At 58.8% G+C, this 24,191-nt stretch overlaps 7 protein-coding genes across 7 annotated transcripts; 5 read left to right on the top strand and 2 right to left on the bottom strand.

The window, feature by feature from the left end:
• Positions 1-137: 137 nt before the first annotated feature.
• On the bottom strand, positions 138-2,027 carry HRG_04988 (SAP domain-containing protein; the record flags this gene model as incomplete). Its single annotated transcript, XM_044863459.1, has 2 exons — positions 138-595; positions 677-2,027. The coding sequence occupies 2 exons, from the start codon at positions 2,025-2,027 to the stop codon at positions 138-140; spliced, it is 1,809 nt and encodes a 602-aa protein (XP_044722073.1).
• A 1,008-nt stretch (positions 2,028-3,035) lies between these two features.
• On the bottom strand, positions 3,036-4,047 carry HRG_04987 (DJ-1/PfpI family domain-containing protein; the record flags this gene model as incomplete). The annotated part of the gene is made up of 3 exons (XM_044863458.1): positions 3,036-3,186; positions 3,328-3,829; positions 3,906-4,047. 3 exons carry the CDS (start codon positions 4,045-4,047, stop codon positions 3,036-3,038), a joined length of 795 nt encoding a protein of 264 aa, XP_044722072.1.
• A 1,009-nt stretch (positions 4,048-5,056) lies between these two features.
• Positions 5,057-8,216, top strand: HRG_04986 (hamartin protein; the record flags this gene model as incomplete). The annotated part of the gene is made up of 4 exons (XM_044863457.1): positions 5,057-5,070; positions 5,133-5,667; positions 5,722-8,023; positions 8,086-8,216. The coding sequence occupies 4 exons, from the start codon at positions 5,057-5,059 to the stop codon at positions 8,214-8,216; spliced, it is 2,982 nt and encodes a 993-aa protein (XP_044722071.1).
• A 2,908-nt stretch (positions 8,217-11,124) lies between these two features.
• HRG_04985 (glycosyl hydrolases family 17 domain-containing protein) lies at positions 11,125-12,574 on the top strand (the record flags this gene model as incomplete). Its single annotated transcript, XM_044863456.1, has 4 exons — positions 11,125-11,322; positions 11,387-12,273; positions 12,319-12,419; positions 12,492-12,574. 4 exons carry the CDS (start codon positions 11,125-11,127, stop codon positions 12,572-12,574), a joined length of 1,269 nt encoding a protein of 422 aa, XP_044722070.1.
• Positions 12,575-13,145: 571 nt separating this feature from the next.
• On the top strand, positions 13,146-14,760 carry HRG_04984 (ZIP zinc transporter domain-containing protein; the record flags this gene model as incomplete). Its single annotated transcript, XM_044863455.1, has 4 exons — positions 13,146-13,283; positions 13,376-14,016; positions 14,161-14,470; positions 14,575-14,760. The coding sequence occupies 4 exons, from the start codon at positions 13,146-13,148 to the stop codon at positions 14,758-14,760; spliced, it is 1,275 nt and encodes a 424-aa protein (XP_044722069.1).
• Positions 14,761-18,956: 4,196 nt separating this feature from the next.
• Positions 18,957-20,450, top strand: HRG_04983 (arrestin; the record flags this gene model as incomplete). Its single annotated transcript, XM_044863454.1, has 1 exon — positions 18,957-20,450. One exon carries the CDS (start codon positions 18,957-18,959, stop codon positions 20,448-20,450), a length of 1,494 nt encoding a protein of 497 aa, XP_044722068.1.
• A 1,253-nt stretch (positions 20,451-21,703) lies between these two features.
• HRG_04982 (endomembrane protein 70 domain-containing protein) lies at positions 21,704-23,968 on the top strand (the record flags this gene model as incomplete). The annotated part of the gene is made up of 4 exons (XM_044863453.1): positions 21,704-21,785; positions 21,839-22,404; positions 22,456-23,891; positions 23,950-23,968. The coding sequence occupies 4 exons, from the start codon at positions 21,704-21,706 to the stop codon at positions 23,966-23,968; spliced, it is 2,103 nt and encodes a 700-aa protein (XP_044722067.1).
• Between the last annotated feature and the right edge of the window lie 223 nt (positions 23,969-24,191).

Raw genomic sequence — 24,191 nt, 5'->3', positions numbered from 1 at the left:
CTATCTGTCTCGAGCCCGCTCGTAGGTGTGAGTGGTTGACTAGGTCAATGGCGTTCAACTCGTGTTAGATTTCTCAAATCGTCAGGGGTATTTCGGCCGTAAATGCGCGTAGGATGTCCAAATCATACTCAAGAGTATCACCAGCGGCGCTCATCATCGTCGCCGTGTCGCGAGACATGATCGTCGACAGGCCCCCCGGATCCGGGTATATAACGGTCTCCGCGGGGGCGGTACGGCGCCGGTCCTCCTCGGCGCGGAAGTCTTCCGCCTCGCCCGCCACCTCGCCCGCCGCCACCGCGCATCTCGCGGTCCATAGCTTGCTGGCGGTGAGGCGGCCTGATGCCTTCAAAGACCTCTCTTCCGCGGTCCACAAATCTGTCGTCGTCCTGGAAAGAATATCGGTTGATTTCACGGTCCACTTGTCGCATCGTGTCTCGGGTGTAAAAGCCCCGCATGTCCTGGAGTCGTCGGCGCGCCAGCGTTACGGACACCGCCTCGAAGTAAATGACGGGCTGCGTCATTGTCCGCTCACCGGCGCCATCAACGCCACTCAGGTGTGGCTGCTCTCGGGGAAATGGCTGGCCGGATCGACTATCTGTAGGATCGGTTGGATCAGAGTGCAAAGGACGGGCATGGCGCGACGATGGCGCCACAGAAGGGCGGTAACCGCGCGGACCGGTCGGAGCCCCCTCAATGCCTGTAGCCGTTGTCGTAGCCCGCCCCATGAGTTGCGCAGCAGAAGATGAAGATGTGATAGAGTTGGATTGCAGCAGCGCCTCAACGTCGTTGCCGTCGCCGCTTGGCTGGTACACAACCTCCCATCGGAGTCCCGTCCTCTTCTCGCGGGCGTGCTCTTCCTCCAATTCGATCCAGGGCCTGACCTTGTCTACCGGGATAAAGTCGACAAAGAGTGCTTTCCTGTTGCTCTCTTTGGGCCACACCTGCCCGTGCAAGTTATTTCGGACACGAACAGCTGTCGAAGTTGAGTCAAAGACGACAAACGCATGCGTACGAATCGTGTCCAAGTAGAATCTCGCGATTACGTCGTCAATACTTGCGCTATCAGATGGAGCCGCAAGTTCGACAAGGAAGGTCTGAAGATCGATTTCCCTTAGGGGTCGCATCAAGTTGTTGATGTAGATGGCCGAGGTGCTCGTATGGAAGGCAGGCTCGACTTCAGCGGCCGACGGCTCGGCATCGACATGAGCTTCTTTGGTGGCGGCGATAGGCGCAGTCTCCGGAGCGCGGGTTTCTAAAGCGGCCCTGTCGGGCATGGAAACATCTTGGCCCTGGTCATCCTGAACTCGGCCGGCTTGAGCTGCAGGTTCCTTGGCGCCATCTTGAGCAATTTCTTGAGCTCGTCTGCGTTTGACCGATTCTTCCTTCGGGGTTAGGCTTTCAGAGCGACGCTTGCGCTTCAAAGCATCGACGGCGATTTCGGATGCCATGGCTTCTGTGGCATCTCCATTTTTGACGCTATCCGCCACAAAAGAACCGTTGGGAGCAGCATCAGGGACAACAGGCTCGGTAGTGGCAGAATTGGAGGTCGATGGACCATGCGCCTCGTGACTCTGGCCTCGGTCGTCCTGCGCACTATGCGCATGTCCAGGAGTGCCATCAGCGTGAGAAGGCGACTCGGGAGCAGTCTCGGTTTCTTCATTGGCCGTTGCAACGGCATCATCTTCATTACTGGCCGGAGAGAGCTTGGACTCTGGCTCAACGGGCTTGTCCTGCGCGTCGCTGGCCGGCTTGCGGGCCTTGGTGCTGTTTAGCTCGACGGGTTCCGTGCCTTGGAGTGGTTCGACAGGGTCCGGCTCTACGGTTTTGTCTGACGACGCCTCGTGCGTCTCATCGTCCTGGCCGGTAGACTGGGGGTCGCTCTTGGCCTGCTGCTGGGGAGTTGCAGCCTCGTCGTCGTCGGCATCAAGGCGCGCGACCAGCTCAGCCTTGAGGCCAGCCTGGGCGAGTCCACGACGCTTTAGCTCCGCCTTGAGCTCGGTGACCTTGAGTTTGGTCCAGTCGGACATGACAGACGGTGGTAAGGCGGAAAGACCTAACGCATCAGCGACGACAAGGTAGGCAGCAGTTGGAAGCTGGTGCGTGAGGGCTGTTTGTATGATGCAGGGGGTTGAAGAAGGTCAGGGTAAAGGACATGTGTCCTTGATAATGGTGCAGTTGTTTGGTAACGAATGATGGCGGAAATGCGTGCGACTTTCGTGGTATGAGGGAGGGAAGATGGTTGGTGCAAAAGAAACACGAGAGACGGAAAAGTCGCGTCGCGGATACCAAGGCAAGAAGCCCCACGAAGGGGAGTGACGGCAGCGCCTGCCCCAAGCGGGTCAGTGCGTGCGTTGCGACTCAATCAGGCAAGCATCTTCATTAGCTAAGCCAAAGTATCTGGCTTCTGGGCTGCCAAGTACCTACCAAGTACAACTGGCTTACCTTATCGGGGCGGGAGTGCACGAGAGGCCACACGGATACATGCATATCAGCTAGCAGAGCACTTCCCTATCGTTATAACGTACTGAGAAAGGCAAAAGGCAGCCCCGCGTCGCTGATGGCCTGAGCTCTGCGAGCAAGTTGGTGCGGAGGAATGACGCCTCATTGCGCACATCGTCAGCCTCACCCGGCCCGCGCCATCTTTCGCAACATCAGAGAAGCCCAGAACCAGTTCTTCTCCCGGGCTATATCTGCACAAGCACGGCGCAAGGTGCAGAGGGAAGCATGCACATCAGGTCCTCGTGCTCCCGCAGGACAACAGGCACTTCTGCATGACATGCCTTACCGTCAACATTATCCAGCCACTCTCCCTCAGTACCCCCTTGGCTTTGTTGCTATTATTACCTACCCAACATCTGCCTCACGGATAGACTAAAGGAAGCTTCTGAGAATTTGCATGTTTCTAATACCCCATGGTCCATTGGACTCGACTTTTGATATTGTTTGTTCCAAGTCTCGATGTGATCGTTTCTGCTGAAATCGTCTGCACAAATCTTTCGCCGGCACCTTTTGCCAGCATGGGGCCATCCCTTTGTTTATACGTCGAGACCGTCAACGACAACGCCCTTGCTCCAATTCCATTGCATAAGCCTAGCCACCTCGACTGCACACTCATCGTCCACCAGGGCGCTGACGAGATACAAGGCCGCGTCAATGCCGGAGCTGATTCCCCCTGATGTGATGACCCTGAGTCCGCCGAGGCGCATGGCCGCCCGGCGAGCGATCGATTCCCGGCGCGAGTTGGAGCCCTTCCACGACATGCTTCCCTTGCTAGATATTCACGAGCATTAGCGTTTGGCAAGTCACGGAATGTTGTGCTGGACTCACCGGGCATTCGAGGGTCGGCGTCCAGAGTCAGATTTGCGGCGGATGTATGGGTTCTCGTCCTCATCGCCGAGGTCGAAGCGGAGGTTGTTGACCACGTATCGGGCGTCCTCAATGACGTCGGTGCGCTCAGTCAAGTTTCGTGTCGCGGCCTCGCTGCAGAGATTCTCAAACTTGGTCATGTGGTCAGGGTGAGTCGTGGCCGAAAGCCCCGAAAGGATGCCCTCCTTGGCGAGGAAGAGCGAGCCGGTGCAGATGGACAAGATGGTTCGTTCGCGGGCCGGGTCCTTTTTCTGGAGCTCGGCAAAGTCGTTGATGAGGCCGGACGGCTCTGCTTCCTTGTCGATGATCTCTTGGTAATTGCCGCCAACGACGACGAGGACGTCAAAGTCTTCGAGGCGGTCGTGGGCCTCCTTGAAAGAGATCTGGGAGCCGATGACGACGCCCTGGGAGCTGAGAACCTTGGGCTCGTTGCTCGCAATGGTCGCTTCGAAGGCTTTGGTGGCTGCAGGGGCGGCGGACAAGGCGTCAGCAGTGTTTGCGAGCACAGAACCAGGCAAGGGGGGCGGGGCACGGCGTACAATCGTCTTTGAAGTCGTGAGCAGCGGTGGTGATGACCTCCAATGGCCCCGCAAAGTCGAGCAAGTCGAACTTGGGGTGCAGGGCGAAGAGGACATCAATGGGTTCTTGGTCCGCAACGGCGGAAGACTTGTTTGCAGCCATCTTGCCGACAGGGGTGAGGTTGGATTAAGAGTGAGCAATCGACGAGTGCGTGGGTGGTGGATTTAAGAGTGGATTCGGGATGGGCAATTGAGGCCGTGTGAGGCGACTGGAGCATGGAATTGGGCTGCGTGGCGAGTGTTGAGAGACTGAAGACTGGCGGGGGAGGTTGAAGACACGTTGGCGGAGGAAAGAAGAGGCGGAGGAGGAGGAAGAGAGGAGGAAGAGAGGAGGAAGAGAGGAGGAAGAGAGGAGGAAGAGAGGAGGAAGAGAGGAGGGAGCGAGGGGCATGGAGTCACGGGAGAGGGAGGGGGAGGAGGGGGAGGGTCGGGGTATCAATGTACAGTGAGGTAGCTCTAGATTGAACCTGGAGCCTCATCTCTGGCGCCGCCATCCGTTTGGACTTTCAGCTACCTCTGTCTCCCCACCCATGATTGACAGGAAGAGCAGCTATCCCCAAGGTGGCCCCACGCCAGTCGGTCAAAGGCCCCCAAATGCCCATTGCCTGCGGCAACAGCTGTTCCCATGAAGCTCCCGTGAAGCTGCTGCGCTCCATTGCATCTGCATGTACTGTATCTACCCAGTCAATCAGTACCTGCTGCAGGGGCATCTGGAGACGGAGAGTTGGCTGATGACGGTGAGGCCACTCGGACCAAAAATGGAATTTTCGCGGGGTCATGCGGTCGGCCTGGATTGCGGGGGTTTATAGCCGACAGGGCCCCGGTATCAGGGATGCTTGTACCGGCTACCGCCCGCTCCCGCGCCCATGACCGCATTCGTGCCCGTACTCCCGACTTCGGGGCACCCCACGCCGATCGCCCAACATCAGCCGTCTAGTGGTCAGTTTTCCCCTCGCCTAAACTCCACTTGCCACCGAGCTTGGACCTTCAGCCGTGCCATCGTCTCTGCATCACCTTGTTGACAGCCTTGCCCGCCAGCCCTGCCGGCCTTGTCCATCTCCTGGCTTGCCCCTCTTTAAGACGGCTCCGATGCAGTCGCCAAGGGGCCCATGATGCTTTCTCCCGCGTGAGTTCCGTCTCCAACCTCCGTCAGCTGTCGGCAACCTGCTGACAGACGACACCCGCTAGATCTTTGAAGGATCTCTCCAAGGCAATCCATGCCTTTCTCTCGCAGCCGGCGCTGCCCCTGCCCGACCCCTTACTCGGTGTCGTCGCCGGCTATCTTCAACGGCATGAAAAGCACGATGACGCCGCCTCAGGCCGTCTCCAAGAGGAGCTATTGGCTATATTTGACAAACACGTCAAAGGCAATGCCGCCGCGTTGGGCCCGTGGATAGCCGTACTGCGGCGGCTTTTGCCGGCGTTGAAGACTCCCGATCGGATTCTCCCGTGGTTCGATACTTACAAAGGTCTTCTGGACAGCGCGGGCGTCGACAAACTCGTCGTAGACGAAGCCGTTGCCGCCCTGGTAGACGTGGTTACCGTCACCGACACATGCCACACCACGTCTCCAGACTTGGCCACAAACCCCATCATCGATCGACTCTTGTCCATATGGATGACTCGACTCTACCCCTCCCTGGCCGAGGGAAACACGAGCCACGAATACAATGAAAGATTGGTCCGGCAGGCTTTGAAAAGTTTTGGCAAGAAGAGGCCAAAGGTATTGTGCCCACTCACGGACATTGAGCTGGCACAATGCTGACGCTACCCCCAGGCGCTCTTCACGTCCATGAACGGTTGCTTCGTCAAGAAGTCGTTTCGCCATGCGACTCTGAGGTTCTTCTGCGACTTCATTCAGGACCAGCCTCCCCATCTGCATCAGGTCCTGCACACCTCCATCTTCAGCAACCTGCTCGCGTGTCTTCAGCATGACACATCGACGACAGTCGTCTCCTCGGCTCTGACTGTCCTCATCATGCTCCTCCCTCACATGCCCAGCTCTCTCGTCCCGCATCTGCCGACGCTTTTTAACATATATGCCCGCTTACTGTTCTGGGATCGAGAAAGGTCGAGGGCCGCCGGCGCCCTCTCGGATGACGCCGATCAACAATCTCGGGGCTGGGACGTATGCGCCTACGACCCCGAAATCGATGACTTTTCAGTACCGCAACTTTCCAACTACTATACTATTCTGTACGGCTTGTATCCCATCAACTTCATGGATTACATCCGCAAGCCGCAGCGTTACTTGCGCCACGCAAACATGTCTAGCCCCGACGAGATCGAGGTTCAGCCCACCGAGATTAGGCATCGGTCCGAGCGCTTCAGGCGCTGCCATTTGCTGCACCCCAACTTTTACACATTGACTATTGACTCAGAAAAGACAGATTTCGGCCGCTGGATCAAAAGCGAGGCGGCCGAGGTCTTGGTCGATTGCACGGGGCTCTGTCGAGCTGCGGACCATCTCGACTGCGCCAGTCGAGAGGCATTGCCACCTATACCTGGCGCTGATGTCGCTGCCGTCGATGACAGGCTCGTCAAGGACGTGTCTAGGTCGACGCTGCCGGCCGACACCACAAGCAAGCGGGACAGCTGGCGGAACTCTCAGCTCACTACGGACTCGGAGACGAGCAATGTCACGCCGCTGTTGACAAGGCGTCGCGCCTCTCATTCGAGCCAGCCTTCTGGCAGGCATGGCGGAGAACAGGGTCCGCCGTCGGGGCGGGCCACAGACAGTCCAACGATTCCAGCACAGTTGACACAGTCTCTATCCCAGACTCAGCTGCAAGATTTGATTAACTCTAACAAGGTCATCAAGTCGGGTCTGCATCAGTCTCTGGCGAACGACAGCGTCCCGTCTCTATCACTGAGCCACCAGGAGTCTATGGCCGACAGACCTGCGGCTGCTGCTCAATCCGTCGTGGCGCCGCCGCTATCAGCGAGCTCGCTTCTATGCGCGACGGCGCTGGGCACTCAAGTGGCGCATCTACAGCGGCGAGTTCTCGTGTTGGAGAATGACCTGAGTTTCGAAAGGTATGTCAAGCAACAGCACATGGCCCACATAGGCGAGCTGCGGCGCCGGCAGGTGGTGGAGGCCGCCACGGAGGCCGAGACGCAGAATCTGGTCATGATGAATCGCAACCTCAAGAGCCGCTTCGAGGAAGCCAAAAAGGCCGAGAGGCAGGTTCGAAAAGAGTCGGAGAAGGGCCGGGCCTTGGCCAAGAAGTGGGAATCGGATCTGGCCAGCAAGCTCAAGCACCTGCGGGACGAATCGAAGAAGGCCTCTGCTGAGCTAGGCGCCCTCGGGCGAGAGCTGGAGGAGTCCAAGCAAGAGTGCGAAAAGCTGCGCAAGCTTGTCTGCGAAGCCGAGGTCAAGGAGCTCAACTGGAAGCAGAGCATGCAGTCAATCGAGATACAGGGGGCAGAGATGGCCCGGCTGAGGGCCCAAGTCCAAGAGCTGACCAAATCGGAGCACGACCATCAGGTGCGGGATATGGAGTGGAAGGCGGCACTGAGCTCAGCACAGGCGGCCGAGGCGCAGGTGGAAATGATGAAGAAAGGACTGGCGGCGCAGGAACACGACGCCGAGCGAACAAGAAGTCTGCTGCAAGCCCAGGTGAGAGAGCTCCAAGCACAGCTCGCAGACACCCAGGAGGAAAAGGAACGGCCGGGGTCCAACTCGAATCTGGTGATTGAGAGCGCCTTTGCGGCAAGCCGAGCCAAGCAGGCCGAGTTGCAGAGGCAATACAACCTGCTCATGCGCAAGTATACGGCCCTGCAGTCATCACTGCTGGACATGCAATCGGAGACGTTGGCGGAATCCGCCGGGGCGCAGGAACCGCAGGCGCCGAGCGGCGACTGCTGGTCCATGTCTCCCGCCAGTCCGGCGGTGGTGATGGCCCGGTCGCACCTGTCCGTATCCGACGCCGAAGGCACGGCATACAACGTGACGCCGCCGTTGGCATCGCACCCGGGCACACCTACTTCGGCAGAGCTTGAGCGACGGGGGAGCGCTCCAGAGGGATTCGGTGCGGGCCCAGTGCCCCTCGGCACCGGTGACGCTCGACACTTTGGCAGTAAGTCAAGTCGAAGGACAGGATTGCAGGCAGGGCCAGATGGCTGACAGACTGATTGACAGGTGGGTTTCCGAGCCGGGCTCGAAAGGACGGCCGGGACAAGGGCGGCAGGGAGGAAGCAAATGTTAACTCGAGCAAGCCAAAGAAGGAAAAGAAGTCGTCGGGCCTGAGGGGCATCAGGGGATTTGTGTGATTGAAGCGAGGGAAGGCGGTTCGATGTTGGACCTCTTGTTCACAGGCCAGCCAGGCTTCGCATGACGATGCATTCGGCAGATGAAATATGGATAGCGCGTCTGGCTGCGAACATTGACGAATGAATGCAGACATGGACTGCACGACTTGACGAGATTTACGGATTCTACTTTAGTGGATTATGCGGCCTGCGATGTGTTGTCCAAAATGCATGAAATAAAGACTCGCCACGACATGTGGTGATGCCGGTGCTGGACCCCTTTAAGATCCGCATTTGGAGGTACACACATGCCCGTGTGCGGCAGCGAAGGAACAATATATGATGCCGGGCTGTTGATACAAAGAGCTTGGTGATAAGGGAGGAAGGATGTTGGGGGGGGAGGGGGAATGGGCGCATCATGCTGGGTACACATTCTTAAGTGACTGAAGTTAGTCAACCGTGGGGAGAGAAATTACGACGGCAATGGTTTCTGGTTCATCTTTGTGTCTCGGTATGGGCCGAGGAGGCCCGGCTAGAAGCTGGCTCTGACGAGGGATTTGATTTGCTGCTTGTTTGTTTGTTCAGACCAAGAATGTGGTCTATTTATAGCCGCATTTACACAGTATTCTGGTGTGCTGTACCTAATCATGGGGCCGCACCCGAGAGCGGGACTGAGTAAATAAGGTACGTAATGTAACTAACTACCTACCTACCTACCGTATGTATTTGTAGGTACATTGATACTAGGTAGGCGATTATAGTAGGGAGTGAGAGTGTGGTGAGCAGCCGTGGAATGCATCATGAGGGTGGATGCCTGCGCAACGGGGTGGCAAAGGTGGATCGAGCGCATGGTGCGTGAAAGATTGCGTGGAGCAACGAAAGGGAACGCGCACATTGCATTACCGTAACAGCAGAGCGTGGCATGTTGATACTCCACAATGATGATCAAGTGGTTTTGCCGAGAAGATGACGATGTTGAAGATATCTCAGGAAGCACTGCACTGTACCTTTTTTGCTCGAGTTCTGTGATGCAGTGTGGATGGGAGGCTGTGTGGGTTCACATACAGTGTCTTCCAGAGGCGGGCACGGATGTACTGTACAGTGTGTATTCGCAGTTGGCTGCTCCAATTGACGGATGGTGCTCGCTCCCCATGATCCATCCGTTGACCAGCTGCAACCACACCGGTAGGTCATGATGTGCCAAGAAAAGTGGCACTGTGCCAAGCTGGTCCGTCGGTACCTGAGGCTAATGAGCGCGGAACAAATGGAAGCTCCGCCGGGCTGGGGGGAAAACGCGCCGTCAGGGGAAATACAGTTCCTTGGTACAGAGTACTTACGGATACAGTGGGCGTCGCGGTGCCTAAAAGTACCCGACGGGTGGGTGGGGTAGGGGACCTTGGTACTGGCCCAGCTTGCATTCCTGCTGATTACCTAGGTACTTAGGTACCCACCAGGTATCCGAGAGACCTGGCCCGCCTACGAGTACAGACGGCAATGCAATAATTAGTAGATGGACTTGTCGCGCTCTGGTCGTCAAAGATACAGGTAGGCGTTTTGTTTGATAATCTCCCCAGGCCGGCTGGCACTTGAACAGTGGGAGGGTTCAAGGATAACGCGCCGCCGTTGTTCATCCCGGTTCGACGGGGACCGCGGCAGTGCCTCGTGCGTGCATGTGAGATGGGGCGGATATTCGACATGGGCTAGGTACGTACCTATTCAAGACACAACGGCCCGGGTCCGGTACCCAGACAGGTTCAGCGGCCGCCACGAGGCTTCAATCTGTCTACTGCATGTACGTATACCTACTGTACATGTCACGGGTGAGGAGCCTGGAGCCGAGGGAAACTGGGACTATGGGGCGATACGAGGAATCGAGTTTTGTCGTCGGCAACGTGCGTGCAAAGACGCACATGCATGGGTACGGATACAGTACAGGACAGTACGTACGGGCTGCTCCGGATGTGTGGTGCAATTTCTGCAGTACCGGCGATACAGCCCGGTATCAGCCCTGGGTACGGAGCACAAGAAGTACATGCGCGTCTTGCATGCGCGTCTTGCATGCGCTGGCCGTTGTAGAGGCACGAGGCTCGGAGTACGGAATACATACTACCACCTCGGTACACCCACAAACAACAGGCAGAAGCAGAGAAGCCCAACGGCCGCAGCGCGACTGCTGCAACAAATGTTTCTTGAGCCTTTTCGATCGTCATGGTCCCGGGGATGCCGGGCAAACGGTGGGCGAGCGCCCACACCAAACGCCAAACGTGAGCAGCCGCGCTAAAACAGGGGAGAGAGAAAGAGGCGGCCGGAGTGCGACAGGGTTCTGGTCTGCGGGGCGGTGGCGCCAGAATCCTGTAAGATCCGCCCGTGCTTCCTCCCCCTGCATCGACCTCGATGGCTTGCATGGACGCATCGACGAATCATTTCGCTCTCCTCTCTCATTCGTCGACCCAAGCACGGATACAGTAAGTACCTTCTGTACATACTGTACACACGTACTGTACACACGTACTGTACCCTGGCGCTGCAGCAGCCTGTAATTCGTACCGCGAGAAAAACAAACACAGCCTACAGTACCTACGGAGTAGACGCAGGCATTCGCGGATACTACATTCAAGAGCGCCAATAATAACACCCCATCCTGCCTTCTGCTATTCATTTCCTTCTCCGCTCCCTCCTTCTCATCCTCCCCCATCCTCCTCTCCTCCAAGCCCTACGGCATCCTCTTTCTTTAATTTATTTTATTTTTCGCCGCCTTGCTCACCTCACCTGTATACACTCACTTACATCGCCCGCTCCTTGCTCGAGTCGACCTTTCTCTGCCGGGTCACTCTACCCGCCCTTTCGAGTCTTTAGAGACCGCTTCATTCGCTTGCACTCTCGCTATATTGCCTAATCGTTGCCTAATCGTTGATCCTCCTCGCCCGTCATGCCCTCCTCGGCCCACCTCCTCACCCTCGTGGCCGCCGCCTCGTCGGCCGCCGCCACCTTCCAGGGCTTCAACTACGATGCCAAGGTTGGCGGCAGAGGAAAGACAAAGGAGGAGTTTGCCCACGAATTCAAGGTGGCCGCCAGCCTCGAGGGCACCAACGGCGGCTACACCAGCGCCCGTCTCTTCACCACGGTGGTATGTCTGGCTTCATTCATCGAGGCCCTTGATACCCGATGCTGACAACTATCCACCATTACAGCAAGTTGGCACCACCGACAAGCCCATCGAGGCCATTCCCGCTGCCATCGAGTCCAAGACGAGCTTGCTGCTTGGTCTCTGGTGCTCTGCTGGCAAGGCCACCTTCAACAACGAGATCAAGGCTCTTCGGAACGCCGCCAAGGAGTATTGCCGCAGCGGTCTCGATGATATAGTGGCCGGCATCGCTGTCGGGAGCGAGGACCTCTACCGTAACTCGGACATGGGCAAGAAGAACGGCGCAGATCCGGGCCTGGATGCCAAGACCCTCGTCGGCTACATCGGTGAAGTCCGCGAGGCCGTCAAGGGCACATGTCTTGAAAAGGCTCCCGTCGGCCACGTCGACACCTGGAACGCCTACACTGATGCAGCCAACAAGCCTGTCATCGAGGCCATCGACTGGATCGGCGCCGACGAGTACCCCTACTACGAGTATCAGAAGCCAAACCCCATCGAGAAGGGCAAGGCTCTCTTCGACGCGGCCATCAAGACGATCCAAGACGTTTCTGGCGGCAAGGAAATTTGGGTCACCGAGTCGGGCTGGCCCGTGAGCGGCAAGAAGTCGGGTGAGGCCGTCGCCTCCATCGAGAACGCCGAGACCTACTATCGCGAGGTTGCCTGCTCCCTGTTTGGCAAGATGAACGTCTGGTGGTACACTCTCCAGGACGGCGCCCCCAGCGACTCGCCCAACCCCAGCTTCGGCGTTGTCGGCGGCCAGCTTCAGAGTAAGCCATTGTACGATCTCTCGTGCGACAAGGCCCACAAGTCGCCCTCGTCGACCAAGTCCAGCGACCACTCCAAGGCCTCGAAGACTGCCGTTCCCTCGTCGGGCTCCAGCTCTGACTCTGATGAGGGCTCTAACTCGGGATCCGGTTCTGAATCTGGATCCAAGTCGGGCTCTAGCTCTGTCTCCCACTCTGGCTACTCTGGCTCCAGTTCCGGCTCCAGCTCTGGCTCCAGCTCTGGCTCCAGCTCTGGCGCCGCCGCTGGCAACGTTACCCCTCCCTTCGCCGGCGGTGTTAATGCCACCAGTGCCGGTGCTGCTCAGCCCTCCGGAGGCTTAAAGCCTGGCTCCGGAAACCAGCCCGGTGGCGCCGTCAATCCGTCAGATGTTCCCCGGGCCAGCGGTAGCCAGCTGAACTCGCTGGGCGCTGCCGCTGTCGCTCTCGTCCTGGCCGTTGCTGTCCTGTGAGTAGATTGACACGATACTGCCGTTGGCGGTACCCTGGTGATATTGTTATCTTAATGGCCGGCGTTGGTCCGGATAGCCAAATATCTTAACTTGGAGGCATCGTGTAAATTTCGAGGCAAGGCTTTCTGGATTTGCTCGGTAAGTCGAGGCATGAATGGAATAGACGTTTAAACTTGATGGTGCGAGGTAATCTGCCATGTGAACGTCCCTGCTTGGCGGCCATTAGGGAAGCTGAGATAGACCCAAGGTACCCTTTGGGAGACGTTGATTATGAGGTGTCTGGCTTAATCTGAGGCAGGCAATTGGAAAGGATGCTTTGCGATTGATAGACATGCAGCATTTGCATCATTCCTGAGGAGTGCAAAGCTAGCGTTGCTGGAGAGTAAACTCGGCTTGCGCCTTGGCGCTGGCAGGGAGGACACAGTCTCGTAATCAAGCCTCCTCGCTGCCTTTGCTTTTGGTCCCCTTTTTTTCGTGCATCTCCTCCATAATCGTTCTTCGTCCAGCCCATCCTCTCACGCGGCAGCCATTGTTCCGCCTTGCTCTAATCGACGACCGCCCCGAAGAAAAAATGGCACCGGCGAGCCGGGTCGCGCTCCTGCTGTTGGCAGCGTCGCTGCTCGTCGCGTGCGCGGCGACGCCGCAGAACGTGACGACGGCAGCCATGGTGGAGAATCTGAGCCTCGAGGAGCTGGGCGAGCAGCTTCAGGTGCGCTTCTCTTTCTTTTTCTCCTTGTTGTGGCGTCGCATGGGAGTCGCCGCCGGGCGCTGGGCGGCAGGCTGACTGACAGCCTGGGGCAGACGTGTCCCATTGTCCGAGAGCTCGACGCGGCCAAGCTGGCGCACCACGAGGCGCAGCCCACGTCGCCGACGGCGCGGCTCTTTGGCCTGCTCTTCCCGAGCTCGCGGCCGGCCGTCAACGCGCTACTGGCGACGCTGTACATCTCGGGCCCGCCCAACTTTTTGCTGGCCCTGTGCCCGACCGACATCGACCCGTCGTCGCTCAGCGTCATGGTGGCCTTTGCCGTGGGTGGGCTGCTGGGCGACACGCTCTTCCACCTGCTACCCGAGATTTTCCTGGGCGAAGACGACGACGAGCGCACGCGCTTTGTGCTCGTCGAGCCGAACCGCAACCTGCTGCTTGGGCTCGGCATCCTCGTCGGCTTCATGACTTTTGTCGCCATGGACAAGGGGCTGAGGATCGCGACGGGCGGCGGTTCGGGACACGATCACGGCGGCCATGGGCATTCGCACACGCATGCGCGGGGAGAGGAGAAGGAGGGAGCGGGTGCTGCTGCGGCGACGGGCGCGGACACGGCGAGCGGACAGGCCAAGTCGAGGAAGAAGAAGGCTGGACAGGCGGTCGAGCCCCGCGGCGCCAAGGGTGAGGACAGGGAGGCGGTGAACCCGAGCGTGAAGCTGGGCGGCTACCTCAACCTCATGTACGTGCCTTCTCTCTTTCCCTCACAGACTCGGGCCTTGGGACCCAGTGCAAGACCCGGATTCCCTACCCGGGGCGAGCGGATGAGGACAAGACGTTCAACTTGACGACTTCTTACTGACTGCGGCCCACGCCGTCCCGGCAGCGCCGACTTTACGCACAACATCACCGACGGGCTGGCCATGTCGGCCAGCTTCTACGCGTCGCCGACGGTGGGTGCCACAACGACCATGGCCGTCTTCTTCCACGAGATCCCGCACGAGGTGGGCGACTTTGCGCTGCTGGTGCAGTCGGGCTTCTCCAAGCGCGCGGCCATGGCGTCGCAGTTTGTCACGGCCGTGGGCGCCCTGCTCGGCACCCTCATCGGCATCGCGGTGCAGGAGCTTGGCGGCGGTGGCGGCGGCGACGGCGAGGCCAAGATGGGTCGCAACGCCGGCATTTGGGGGACGAGTCTGGTGGGTCTCTCTCTTTTTCCTACTGTCTACGCGACCTGCCTGGCTCTTCTAGGGCCGTGGTCGGTCGGAGAGGAGAGAAGAAGGCTGACACAGACGACACACAGAGCTGGGGCGACATGCTGTTGCCCTTCACGGCGGGCACGTTTCTGTACGTGGGCACCGTGGCGGTGATCCCGGAGCTGCTGGAGACGGGCCCCAACAAGGCGCTGGAGCTGCGCAAGACGCTGGTGCAGTTTGCGGCCGTGGCCGTGGGCGCCGGCGTGATGCTGTACATTTCGTGGCACGACTGATGCGGACTCCCTGGCTGGGGGGCTGCTTTCGAAGCCCTCGCGAGCAGGGCGTGGGATGCAACGGGCGGGCGCGCGAGAGGAGATGTGGGTTTACGGCGCGCGGCGTCGATGGCGATGCTTTGGGTCTAAAGGGGGAAGAGGAAGCAGCGATGCAAGGGCAGAGGTCTCGGGGGCTTTGTGCTCATGGGCTCGCTGCGGTGGTTGATGGAGACGGGCGCGTGTCTCTGACAGGTCTGCATTTGCCACGGAAAACAGCCGGCTATAGACAATAGACAGGGTGACGATCACGCTGTATTCTCTTTCAATGGAAACTCTGTTGTGTAAGACGAAGCCAATGAAGCTACCCTGGAGCAGCCGCCAGGCACGTCGTGCATGGAAGACGAATCGAGGTTCCGGTCCAGGCAGCCACCAAAGCCCAATGGCTCCCGCCTTGGCCGTGAGCCCCTTTGCTGCTTTGCCTCCAAGCGCGCGCGCACAGGCAAATGTGTCAATGATGGTCCCCCACCCTCGAAAGCGTCGTTGGGTGGGGAAGAGAAGGCATCGCGAGGGGGGCAAAGAGGCCGCTAACGGGAAGCCATGGCTAGCTCCGGCAAGGCTCTACATGAAGCGTGCCAGTGGATTGGCCCGAGCATCCGGATGGAAACAAGCGGCGGGTGGAAGAGGGGCATTGTTTGTCCTACCGTCTTTTCCGTCGGTGGTCGAATCGGCGCCGTGCAACGCAGGCCATGGGTGATGTGGTCAAAGCATAAGACTCGGTTCCAAAGACGAGAAGCCTGCAAGCCGCGGGAGGGAGTGAAGTAATAACGAGACCGTTCACACCGCACATCCGGCCGACCGCGCGAGCCGACACGGGAGGGGGTGAGAATCTGCAATCAGCCTCTATCCAGGCGACGCTAGCCCGTAGACGGAGATGAGCGGGCACATGGTGCAGCAGGGGCAGCATCGTGATGTAAAAAAAAAGGACAAATAAAGCCATCAATCGCGATGGAGGGATTGCGAGAGCCGATGGATGAGCGAAGGGGGGGGGGGAGCGTCACTGGGACGCAAGGGAAAAGCATCGTCCAGCAGTCGGGAGAAAGACTTGCTGACGCCATTCTTGCGTCTGCTGCTGCTGCATTGCACGGCATCGAGCCGTGGTGATGTTTGACGAGCGAGCAAACACTGTGCGCGCGCTGTACTGTGCGCACCACCGGTGGCGGCACCTCGCCTGGAGCAGCAAAGACTCGTCGGCAATGGTCGTCGGAGCAGGAGGAGTGGGCGCAGAGACTCGGGGTACCGGTACTCAGCTTGCAACCTGCAACCTGCCTTGGTACGGCATGTGTGTAAGGTATCAGGTCCGGAGCGGAGCCGAGGCACCAGGTACGGGGTACCTTTGCGGGTGTGGGTGATTCAGAGTTACTGGGCGAGGTTTATTGGCAGGAGCTATGCCTGGTAGCTCGAGGCAACCTTTCCCCCTTTGCCGGGAGGAGCCGTTATCGGACGTGGCTACAAGCTTGAGTCACCAGTGAAGGAAGGATGGATGAGCCCACCGTTGACTTTGCAGCAGGTGTATCGTACGGTAAACCATACCTACCTACCTACCTTACGTACTTTACCTATGTATACGCCTGTCTCGTTGTGGATCCCGGCTTTATATCTGCAGTTCTGTACTGTAACAATCGCCTCATTTGTCCAACATGATATGATGATTGATCAAGGTCAAACCGCGAAAACTGACATGTTGATGAGGTGGTCAGTTACTCTTTTCTTTTGCAAGACTGCTCCCCTAGGCAGGAGTGGGGGGTGGAATAGAGCCTCATTGGCTGCCACGCCACGGCCGTTTCGCATGTCCACAATGCAGCTCACACATCCTTGCTGCATCGCGGAGAGTCGACCAACGTGCACAGGGCTGTATGCGTGTTGGCGTGTAGGAGTCGTACAGCACCTACATGCATGTGGTCCATTTGTGTGACTGCTGGAGCACGCATTGATGAGAATGGGGCCCTGGCGGGGCATCATCACAGGTTCGAGCAGAATGAGAGGGAAAAAAAGGGGAGCAGACTCTCCGATTCATAATGTTCCCACTTCCCAAGCTTCCAGGCCGCGGTCTCGACCGTCCGGGCGTCCGCTGACCTGGCGGGACAGGCTTCGGCAACGCTCCCTCAGCTCGTCTTTGCTCCGGGCCTTGAAACGCCACGTCTTGTCCGCGCAAGGGGCTGCTGCTGCTTTGGTTTCCACGGCGAGGGAATGAATGGCATCGTGTTGTTCGCCCTCGTAATTACTCTGTCTCTCTCTTTCTCTCTCTCCTTCTCTCTCTCTCTCCCTCACGCACACACACACACAAACACACATCACCCCTGTGACAAGGTCCATGTATCCGCGAAACCAATGTTTACCAGACCACCGGGGTGGCGGGCAGAGAGCACGCCATCATGTCACGGAGGGCCCCTTCGGCCGCCGAGTCTTTAATAATAGTATTTTGGCGGCCCTCACAAACGGTGAAGAGAAGGGAGGGGCCGCTGTCGTGCTAGGGCGCGCGCGAGTCCTACACGGTCGAGGCCATGGGCCATGCCGAGATGGGCCGTCGCGGACCGGCGAGAGAAGTGGGAGTTTCTTGGGTAGACGACGAGAAAAATTAGTCGTCGGCGTGACGGCTTGTGTCAGGCGCACACTTGACCCTTTTCACCATCATGCCTCGCGATGGTGCCGGGGGGAGGCAAAGATTGCGGGCAAAGTAGCTGCTTGGCAGCTGACACTGGTTTTTTGGTTGCGTTTGTCGTGGGGAACTCGGGCTCACCTCACAGAGCCATCGCTCCCTGCACGGTGGTGTGTGCGCGAGGGCCACGCTCGCCGTTGGGTTGGGAACTGCGACGCTGGAGACGTCGAATACCACACAAAAGCGAGTTGGCCCGAGAGAGAGAGAGAGAACCCCCACCACGACTTTCTAGAGGCTTCGCGGGATACGGTTGTTGGCACTGTACGATCGTGGCCGCGCGCATGCATCAACCAGCACCGGCACATCAGAATCAGCATTGCTCGAGGGCAAGCCAACCGGCACGGGCTCGCACGGGCTCCCGAATCATGCTGTACAGCTGTCAACTGTAGACGTGGCCTCGTGGGTGTCAAAGACATCCAAGACGTCTCCTCAGCGCCGACAAGCGGAAGAGCGACGACCAAGGGAAACGCCGTGGGTGGTTACCGAGGGGTCTATCCGTAAACTGCGACTAATGGGACTATCCGCACCCTACGATTACAATGCTGTCTGTACCTCTGTACTAATAAGGCGGTTCTGTATTATTTAACCACTGAGAAGCAAGGCCTGGCACCGTCATGACCAGGCAGCGCATGCACTGTATGCATGAAAACCGCCTTCGCCATCGGGAGGAGGGAGGGTTGGCCATCATGTACCGGTACGGCTTTGAACCAGCCAGAACCCAAAAAAAGAACCAGACAGGCCAGAAAAAAAGAAAGGCTTTCTCTCCCCCTCCCACCACTCATTCATCCACCACTAACTAGCTAGTACGGAGTACCATCCATCCATCGTGAGGTGGCTCTAGAAAGAATCGTGGGTCCCCGGTGCCCCTCTCTCTCCCCCCCCTCCACTCAGTGGAGACCATTGCTTGCGTTGCCGCCCGCTATTATACTGTATGTACCTAAGGTGGTTGCATAGTAGGCCAGCACGGTGACCTATCTGTCTGCATGGACCACGGCGTGCATCAAGTGACCGATTAGGTTTAAGAGCTTCGCTGCCCTCCGTGTCGTCAACCGCCCTCGTCTTGCTCCCCCTCCCTTCTTCTCGCTCGTCTCTCCCAACAATTATTAATACTGAAATCTTCTCCTCCCACGTCTCGGATCAAAGCTGCCATTGCCTCTGCATCTGCCTCGTTTGAACCGCGTCAGAGTTGTCAATCCCTAACCGCATCTCCTTTACTTGCTTTCTTCCGTCTGCCTCAAGCTCCCACAGCCAAAAAGTCACCTGAGCGTCTCTCCGCCCGAGAAGCGTGCCAGAAAGAGTCTCCTCCCCTCGGGTGGTGGCCTGTCTCCTCCTCGGACGACGACGCCACCAGTTGCACCGACGCTCCTCTCGAGCCGTCCCTTCAAACTTGACTCCTCAACGCCGAGAACCTAGTCTCCCCCCCCGGGCCTCGAGCTGCGTACGCCGCCGCCGAGAAGACGCACGTCCGATTTGGCCATCTCAGCCGCGACGAGGCAGGGCAATGGTATCTCAGCACACCGCAGAAGCCGTCATCCCAAGGGTAGGAGCTCGATCCAAGCCCGCTGCCCAGCAGAAGCCGACCATCGACATTCACATCGACCGTCACTTCAACTCAAAGGTCTACACCTCCGGTGCCACCATCTCAGGCCGTGCCGTCGTCTGTCCCCAGCGGGACACGCCTTTCGATGACTTCGACATTATCTTCACTGGCATTGCCGCCACCCGGCTCGACTTTGTCCAGCAATACCCTTCGCATTCGTTCCGTCCCTTCATGAAGCTTCGCATGCCCATTCCGCCATCGGCCCTTCCCGAGTCCAACGTCTTTGAGGCAGGCAAGACGTACATGATTCCCTTCAACTTTGTCGTCCCCCACCAGCTCACCCTCGGCGCCTGCACCCATCACTGCATCTCTCCCGCCGTCCGAGAGCAGCATCTGCGCATGCCTCCCACCGTCGGCTTCTGGGAGGCCGACGATCAGGCCCCGGAGATGGCCCAGATCGAGTACTCGGTCAAGGCGAGGGCCTATCGCAAGACGGGCGCCGCCAACGCGCCAACAAAGTTCATGGAGGGCTACCACATGGTCAAGGTGCTCCCGGCGCTGCCCGAAGACGCGCCCCTCGACATCACCTTCCGAGACGAGCGATACAGCCTGTCCAAGTCCAAGACGATTCGCAAGAACCTCTTCTCGGCAAAGGCGGGCAAACTGACGGCCACGGCCTCCCAGCCCGACGCAGTGATGCTGTCGGCCGACGGACACGGCGCGTCCACCGCCACCGCAAGGGTCACGCTCGAGTTTGCGCCATCCTCAGTCGACAACCCTCCTCCCAAGATCACGTCCGTCTCGGGCAAGCTCACGTCGGCCACCTTTTTCGGTGCTGCCCCCACCGACTTGCTGCCGAATCTCGGAAGCCGGTCCGTGTACACGGCGAACCCGTCCCTGAGCTACACAACCACCAGTGTCCTCTTCTCCCAGTCGATTGGCAAGATGGCGTGGCAGCAGCGCAACACTTTTGGTCGCAGAGACTCGGGTTACTCCAGCTTGGGTGTCGAGGAAGAAGCGTCCGAGACGGACTGCGACGGCCGCGGTCGTGCGGGCGGCAAGAGCAAAGGCTCCAAGAAGTGTCCCATTCAGCATACAGCCTTGCTGGAGATTCCCTTCTCCATCCCCAAGACGAACCGCAAGCTTTTCCTGCCGACCTTCCACTCCTGCCTCATCTCTCGGACCTACACGCTGTACCTCAACCTGTCTGTCGGCCCGGGCAACACGGCTATTACGCTGGCGGTACCCCTGCAGATCGGCGTCGAGACGATTCATCAGCCGCAGTTCAATGGCGGACTCCCGAGCTTCGAGAGCGCCACGGCCGAGGATGAGGAGGCCGAGATTGATGCTCACTTGCAGCCTCGTCTTCTCCGCATCCCAGACAGGCCCGAGCAAAACAACGCCATGCTCCCCGGATACGAAGAGTTTAGCCGCCGTGCCATCGCGGTAACTTGAACGGCTGCACGTTTCATTCTTTTGTTGCGCTTTACCCTCATTAACCAATCATGCATTCCTTGTTGCGAGGAGGAGAACGACCACTCCAGTTTAATGTGTTTGAGAACAATGTTGTAATGTGTGCGATTTAGCGATTCATTTTCTCTGCACTATTCCTTCTTGCCTGTTGCTTCTGTTGCCCTGTTGCTCGCTCGCTTTCATGATTGAGAATGTACAGGCGTTGTGGCAAGACTTGATGAGTGGTTCTTTATATGACTGGCTTGTCTTGCGATGTTGCTCCAAGCTAGCATGTATTTGGTTGAGAAAAGTGGCGCGACGGAACTGGACTTGTTTTGAGCGAGGAGTTGTTCGGATTCACATCGACTGCGGGCATGCGTGACATGGGCACGAGGACGACGATACGACGATGACGAGTGAAAGGACGGATCATGCCCGTGAATGAGCGCGCGCAAGACGACGAGCGCGCGCAAGACGGCGTTGCTCTCATGAATACACGTTTCAACAAGTTGGATGCCGTGCCCTTTTGTCCGGATCCGTTTCCCGCCCGGTTCTCTTGGTGTAGCGGATAAGGCGCGCTGTGACGTAGCAGAGTCTGATGGACGGCGCCGGTGGCTGCAGCATCATGGATTAGAAGTGAAGCGGATATGCTTCCGTCGGTCGATCACGATCACTGTGCATCTGTGTGTGGGGAAGCAGGGTGGGCGTTCCGGCAGAATCTCGGGCGCTCACTGGAGACAGCTTCTCCGGACCCTCGTTGGGCTGGCTGATGGCGCCGTCTTTCCAGGTATGTAAGAGCTCGCTTGTCACTCGCAGGGACCCCTTTTCCATCCCTTGCCAACCATCGCGACGTCGACCCAATCGCGCCCAAAACAATCTTATCCATACCGTCACCCTTTTTCTTCTTTCCTCTCCCGTTCCGCCCCTGTGATACCACGACGCTCCCCCACGCCAAGTGACTTTGGGCGTCGCCTTGTTGGCAATCACCAAGGTGCTCGATGCCGATTCCGCTCATTCATCCATCATAGTCGGCGTCTTTTCCTCATCGATAACGAAGGCCTTGTCTCACTGCCTGGGCGCCCGGACGAACATCCGACACTGCGTCGCGAATACTCCCAAGGATCTGTCCGACGTCTCGCGCGACTGCCCGCCAAAGGGCTGTTTCACCCCCCCGAGGTGCCACACGCGTCTTTCTCTCCGGCCGTCCACGACTCGCGCCGGCTTAGGAGAGCACAGACGGCACAGAGGCGGTCGCCATGGTTCAGACTTTAGGGGTCGGGCTGGGCGGCTTGCTGTCCCTCTCGCTGCTGTGTCCCGCCGGAGCCTTTTACATCCCGGGTATGGTTGCCGCTCCGCTGATTCGTCGCGCCTCGCTAACCCTTTGGCTGCAGGCTGGTCCATCAAGAGCTACAAGCAAGGCGACCGGGTGCCTCTGCTGGTGAACAAGGTCTACTCGGACAACACCCAGTTGCAGTATGCCTACTACGATCTCCCCTTCGTCTGCCCCCCCACCGGGCAGCACAAGGCATCCGGCGGCCTGCTCAGCGGGCAGAGCATACCCCTGAACCTCGGCGAGGTCCTGCGCGGCGACCGCATCGTGACTTCCGACTTGACCCTCGACATGGGCAAAGACAAGGCCTGCACGCCGCTCTGCACCAAGAACTTGTCACGCAGCGATGTCAGGCGGGCGAGGGAAATGGTGCGCGACGGATACGTGACGGAATGGATTGTCGACAATCTCCCCGGGGCCACGAGCTTTGTGACGACGGATAAGACGAGCAAGTACTACGCGGCTGGGTTCAAACTGGGCTACACGGAAATGGTGCCGGCCACGGGCAAGCTGCGCTACTTCCTGCACAATCACCACACCGTCGTCATCCGCTACCGCAAGGCTGCCGGTCGCGCTGGCGAAAGGGGCGAAAAAGTCATTGTTGGATTCGAAGTGTATCCCAAGAGCGTCGGCAACGAGAACCGGAGAGACGACTCGGGCTGTCCCGTGGACCTGCAGCACGTGAAGAGCGGCTTGGAACTGGCTCTCAACAAGACGGATCATGTCGCCAAACGCCCCGACTCTCGCACTTCGACCTTGGAGGAGGAGGCGGATGACGACGATGACAGCGCTGGCGGCTCGCTCCCTGTTCCCTACACTTACTCGGTCTACTTTCGCGAGGACGAAAGCATCGAGTGGGCGCATCGCTGGGACCTATACTTTGTGAACCAAGAGGAGGGATCGCGCATCCACTGGCTGGCCATGGTCAACTCGCTCATCATCTGCGGCCTGCTGACGGGCATCGTCATGATCATCCTGGCCAAGACGATTCGCACAGACATCAAGGGCTACAGGGAGGCGGCGGCAGAGGACGGCAAGACGAGGAAGAGGAGGCTGCGTCCCGAGGGGCGCGCGTCCAAGGACAAGGTGCCCGGACTGCTGGACCAGGGGACGGATGGCGATGACGAGGGCGATGTATCCGGCGACGACGAGGCGCTCGAAGACGTGACGGGGTGGAAGCTGCTGCACGCCGACGTGTTTCGCAAACCCCGGGCGGGCAGCCTCCTGGCGCCCATGGTGGGCTCGGGAATGCAGCTGCTCTTCATGGCCGTGGGGCTGGTGCTGCTGAGCGCGCTGGGGGTGCTGAACCCGAGCTTCCGGGGCGGCTTCATCAGCGTGGGCGTGGGGCTGTTCATCTTTGCCGGCCTCTTCTCGGGCTACTTTTCGGCGCGCGTCTTCAAGAGCTTCGACGGCGTCAACTACCGGGGCAACGCGCTGGTGACGGCGCTGCTGTTCCCGGGCCTGACGTTTGGGCTCGTCTTCATGCTCAACCTGTTTGTGTGGGCACAGGCGTCGAGCACGGCGATTCCGTTTGGGACACTGATGGCCATGGCGCTGCTGTGGCTGTGCGTGCAGGTGCCGCTGGTGCTGGCCGGGTCGTTCTACGGCTTCCTCCGGGCCGGAGCGTGGGAGCACCCGACTCGGACGGCGGCGATTGCGCGGCAGGTGCCTCGGCAGGCGTGGTACACGCAGTCGCTGCAGTCGGTGCTGCTGGCGGGGCTGATACCGTTTGCCGTCATCTTCATCGAGCTGCTGTTTGTGTTCCAGTCGGTGTGGCAGGACAAGAGCGGCTACTACTACATGTTTGGGTTCCTGGCGGTGGTGCTGGCCATCCTGATGGTGACGGTTGCCGAGGTGACGGTGGTGACGGTCTACGTGCAGCTCTGCGCCGAGAACTACCACTGGTGGTGGCAGTCGTTTCTCGTCGGCGGCGGCAGCGCCGTGTGGGTGTTTGGCTACTGCGTGTGGTACTACCTGTTCAAGCTGCACATCAGCGGCTTCGTGAGCAGCATGCTGTTCTTCACCTACAGCTTCATGGCCTGCTGCGTGTACGGGCTGCTGACGGGCACCGTGGGCTTCCTGAGCGCCTACGCCTTTGTGCGGCGCATATACGGGTGAGTCTTGCCTTGTCTCGGGAGACGAAGGGTCGCGGCTAACTGCTTTGCTTTCCAGGGCCATCAAGGTCGATTAGGGAGCCTTGACATGATGATGATGACCTTGTTGTTGTTGTCGATTTGGAGTTTGTGGGCATCTACTGTGAAGGCGTCGTAGCCGCCGGCTTCAATCGTGTGAGCGAGGACGATCACCTACGGGCCATTTGAATCAAGACTTGACGGTTCCGAGACCCGAAGGGCGCGCGCCAAAAGTGAAGATTGCAGCGACAGGGCGCCGCAAGACATGACAGAGAGACATGG

Source organism: Hirsutella rhossiliensis (genome assembly GCF_020360975.1).
Source record: "Hirsutella rhossiliensis strain HR02 chromosome Unknown scaffold00004, whole genome shotgun sequence".
NCBI classification, from domain to species: domain Eukaryota; kingdom Fungi; phylum Ascomycota; class Sordariomycetes; order Hypocreales; family Ophiocordycipitaceae; genus Hirsutella; species Hirsutella rhossiliensis.
Note: the sequence above shows the minus strand (reverse complement) of the source record. Positions and strands in the feature narration are given on the sequence as shown.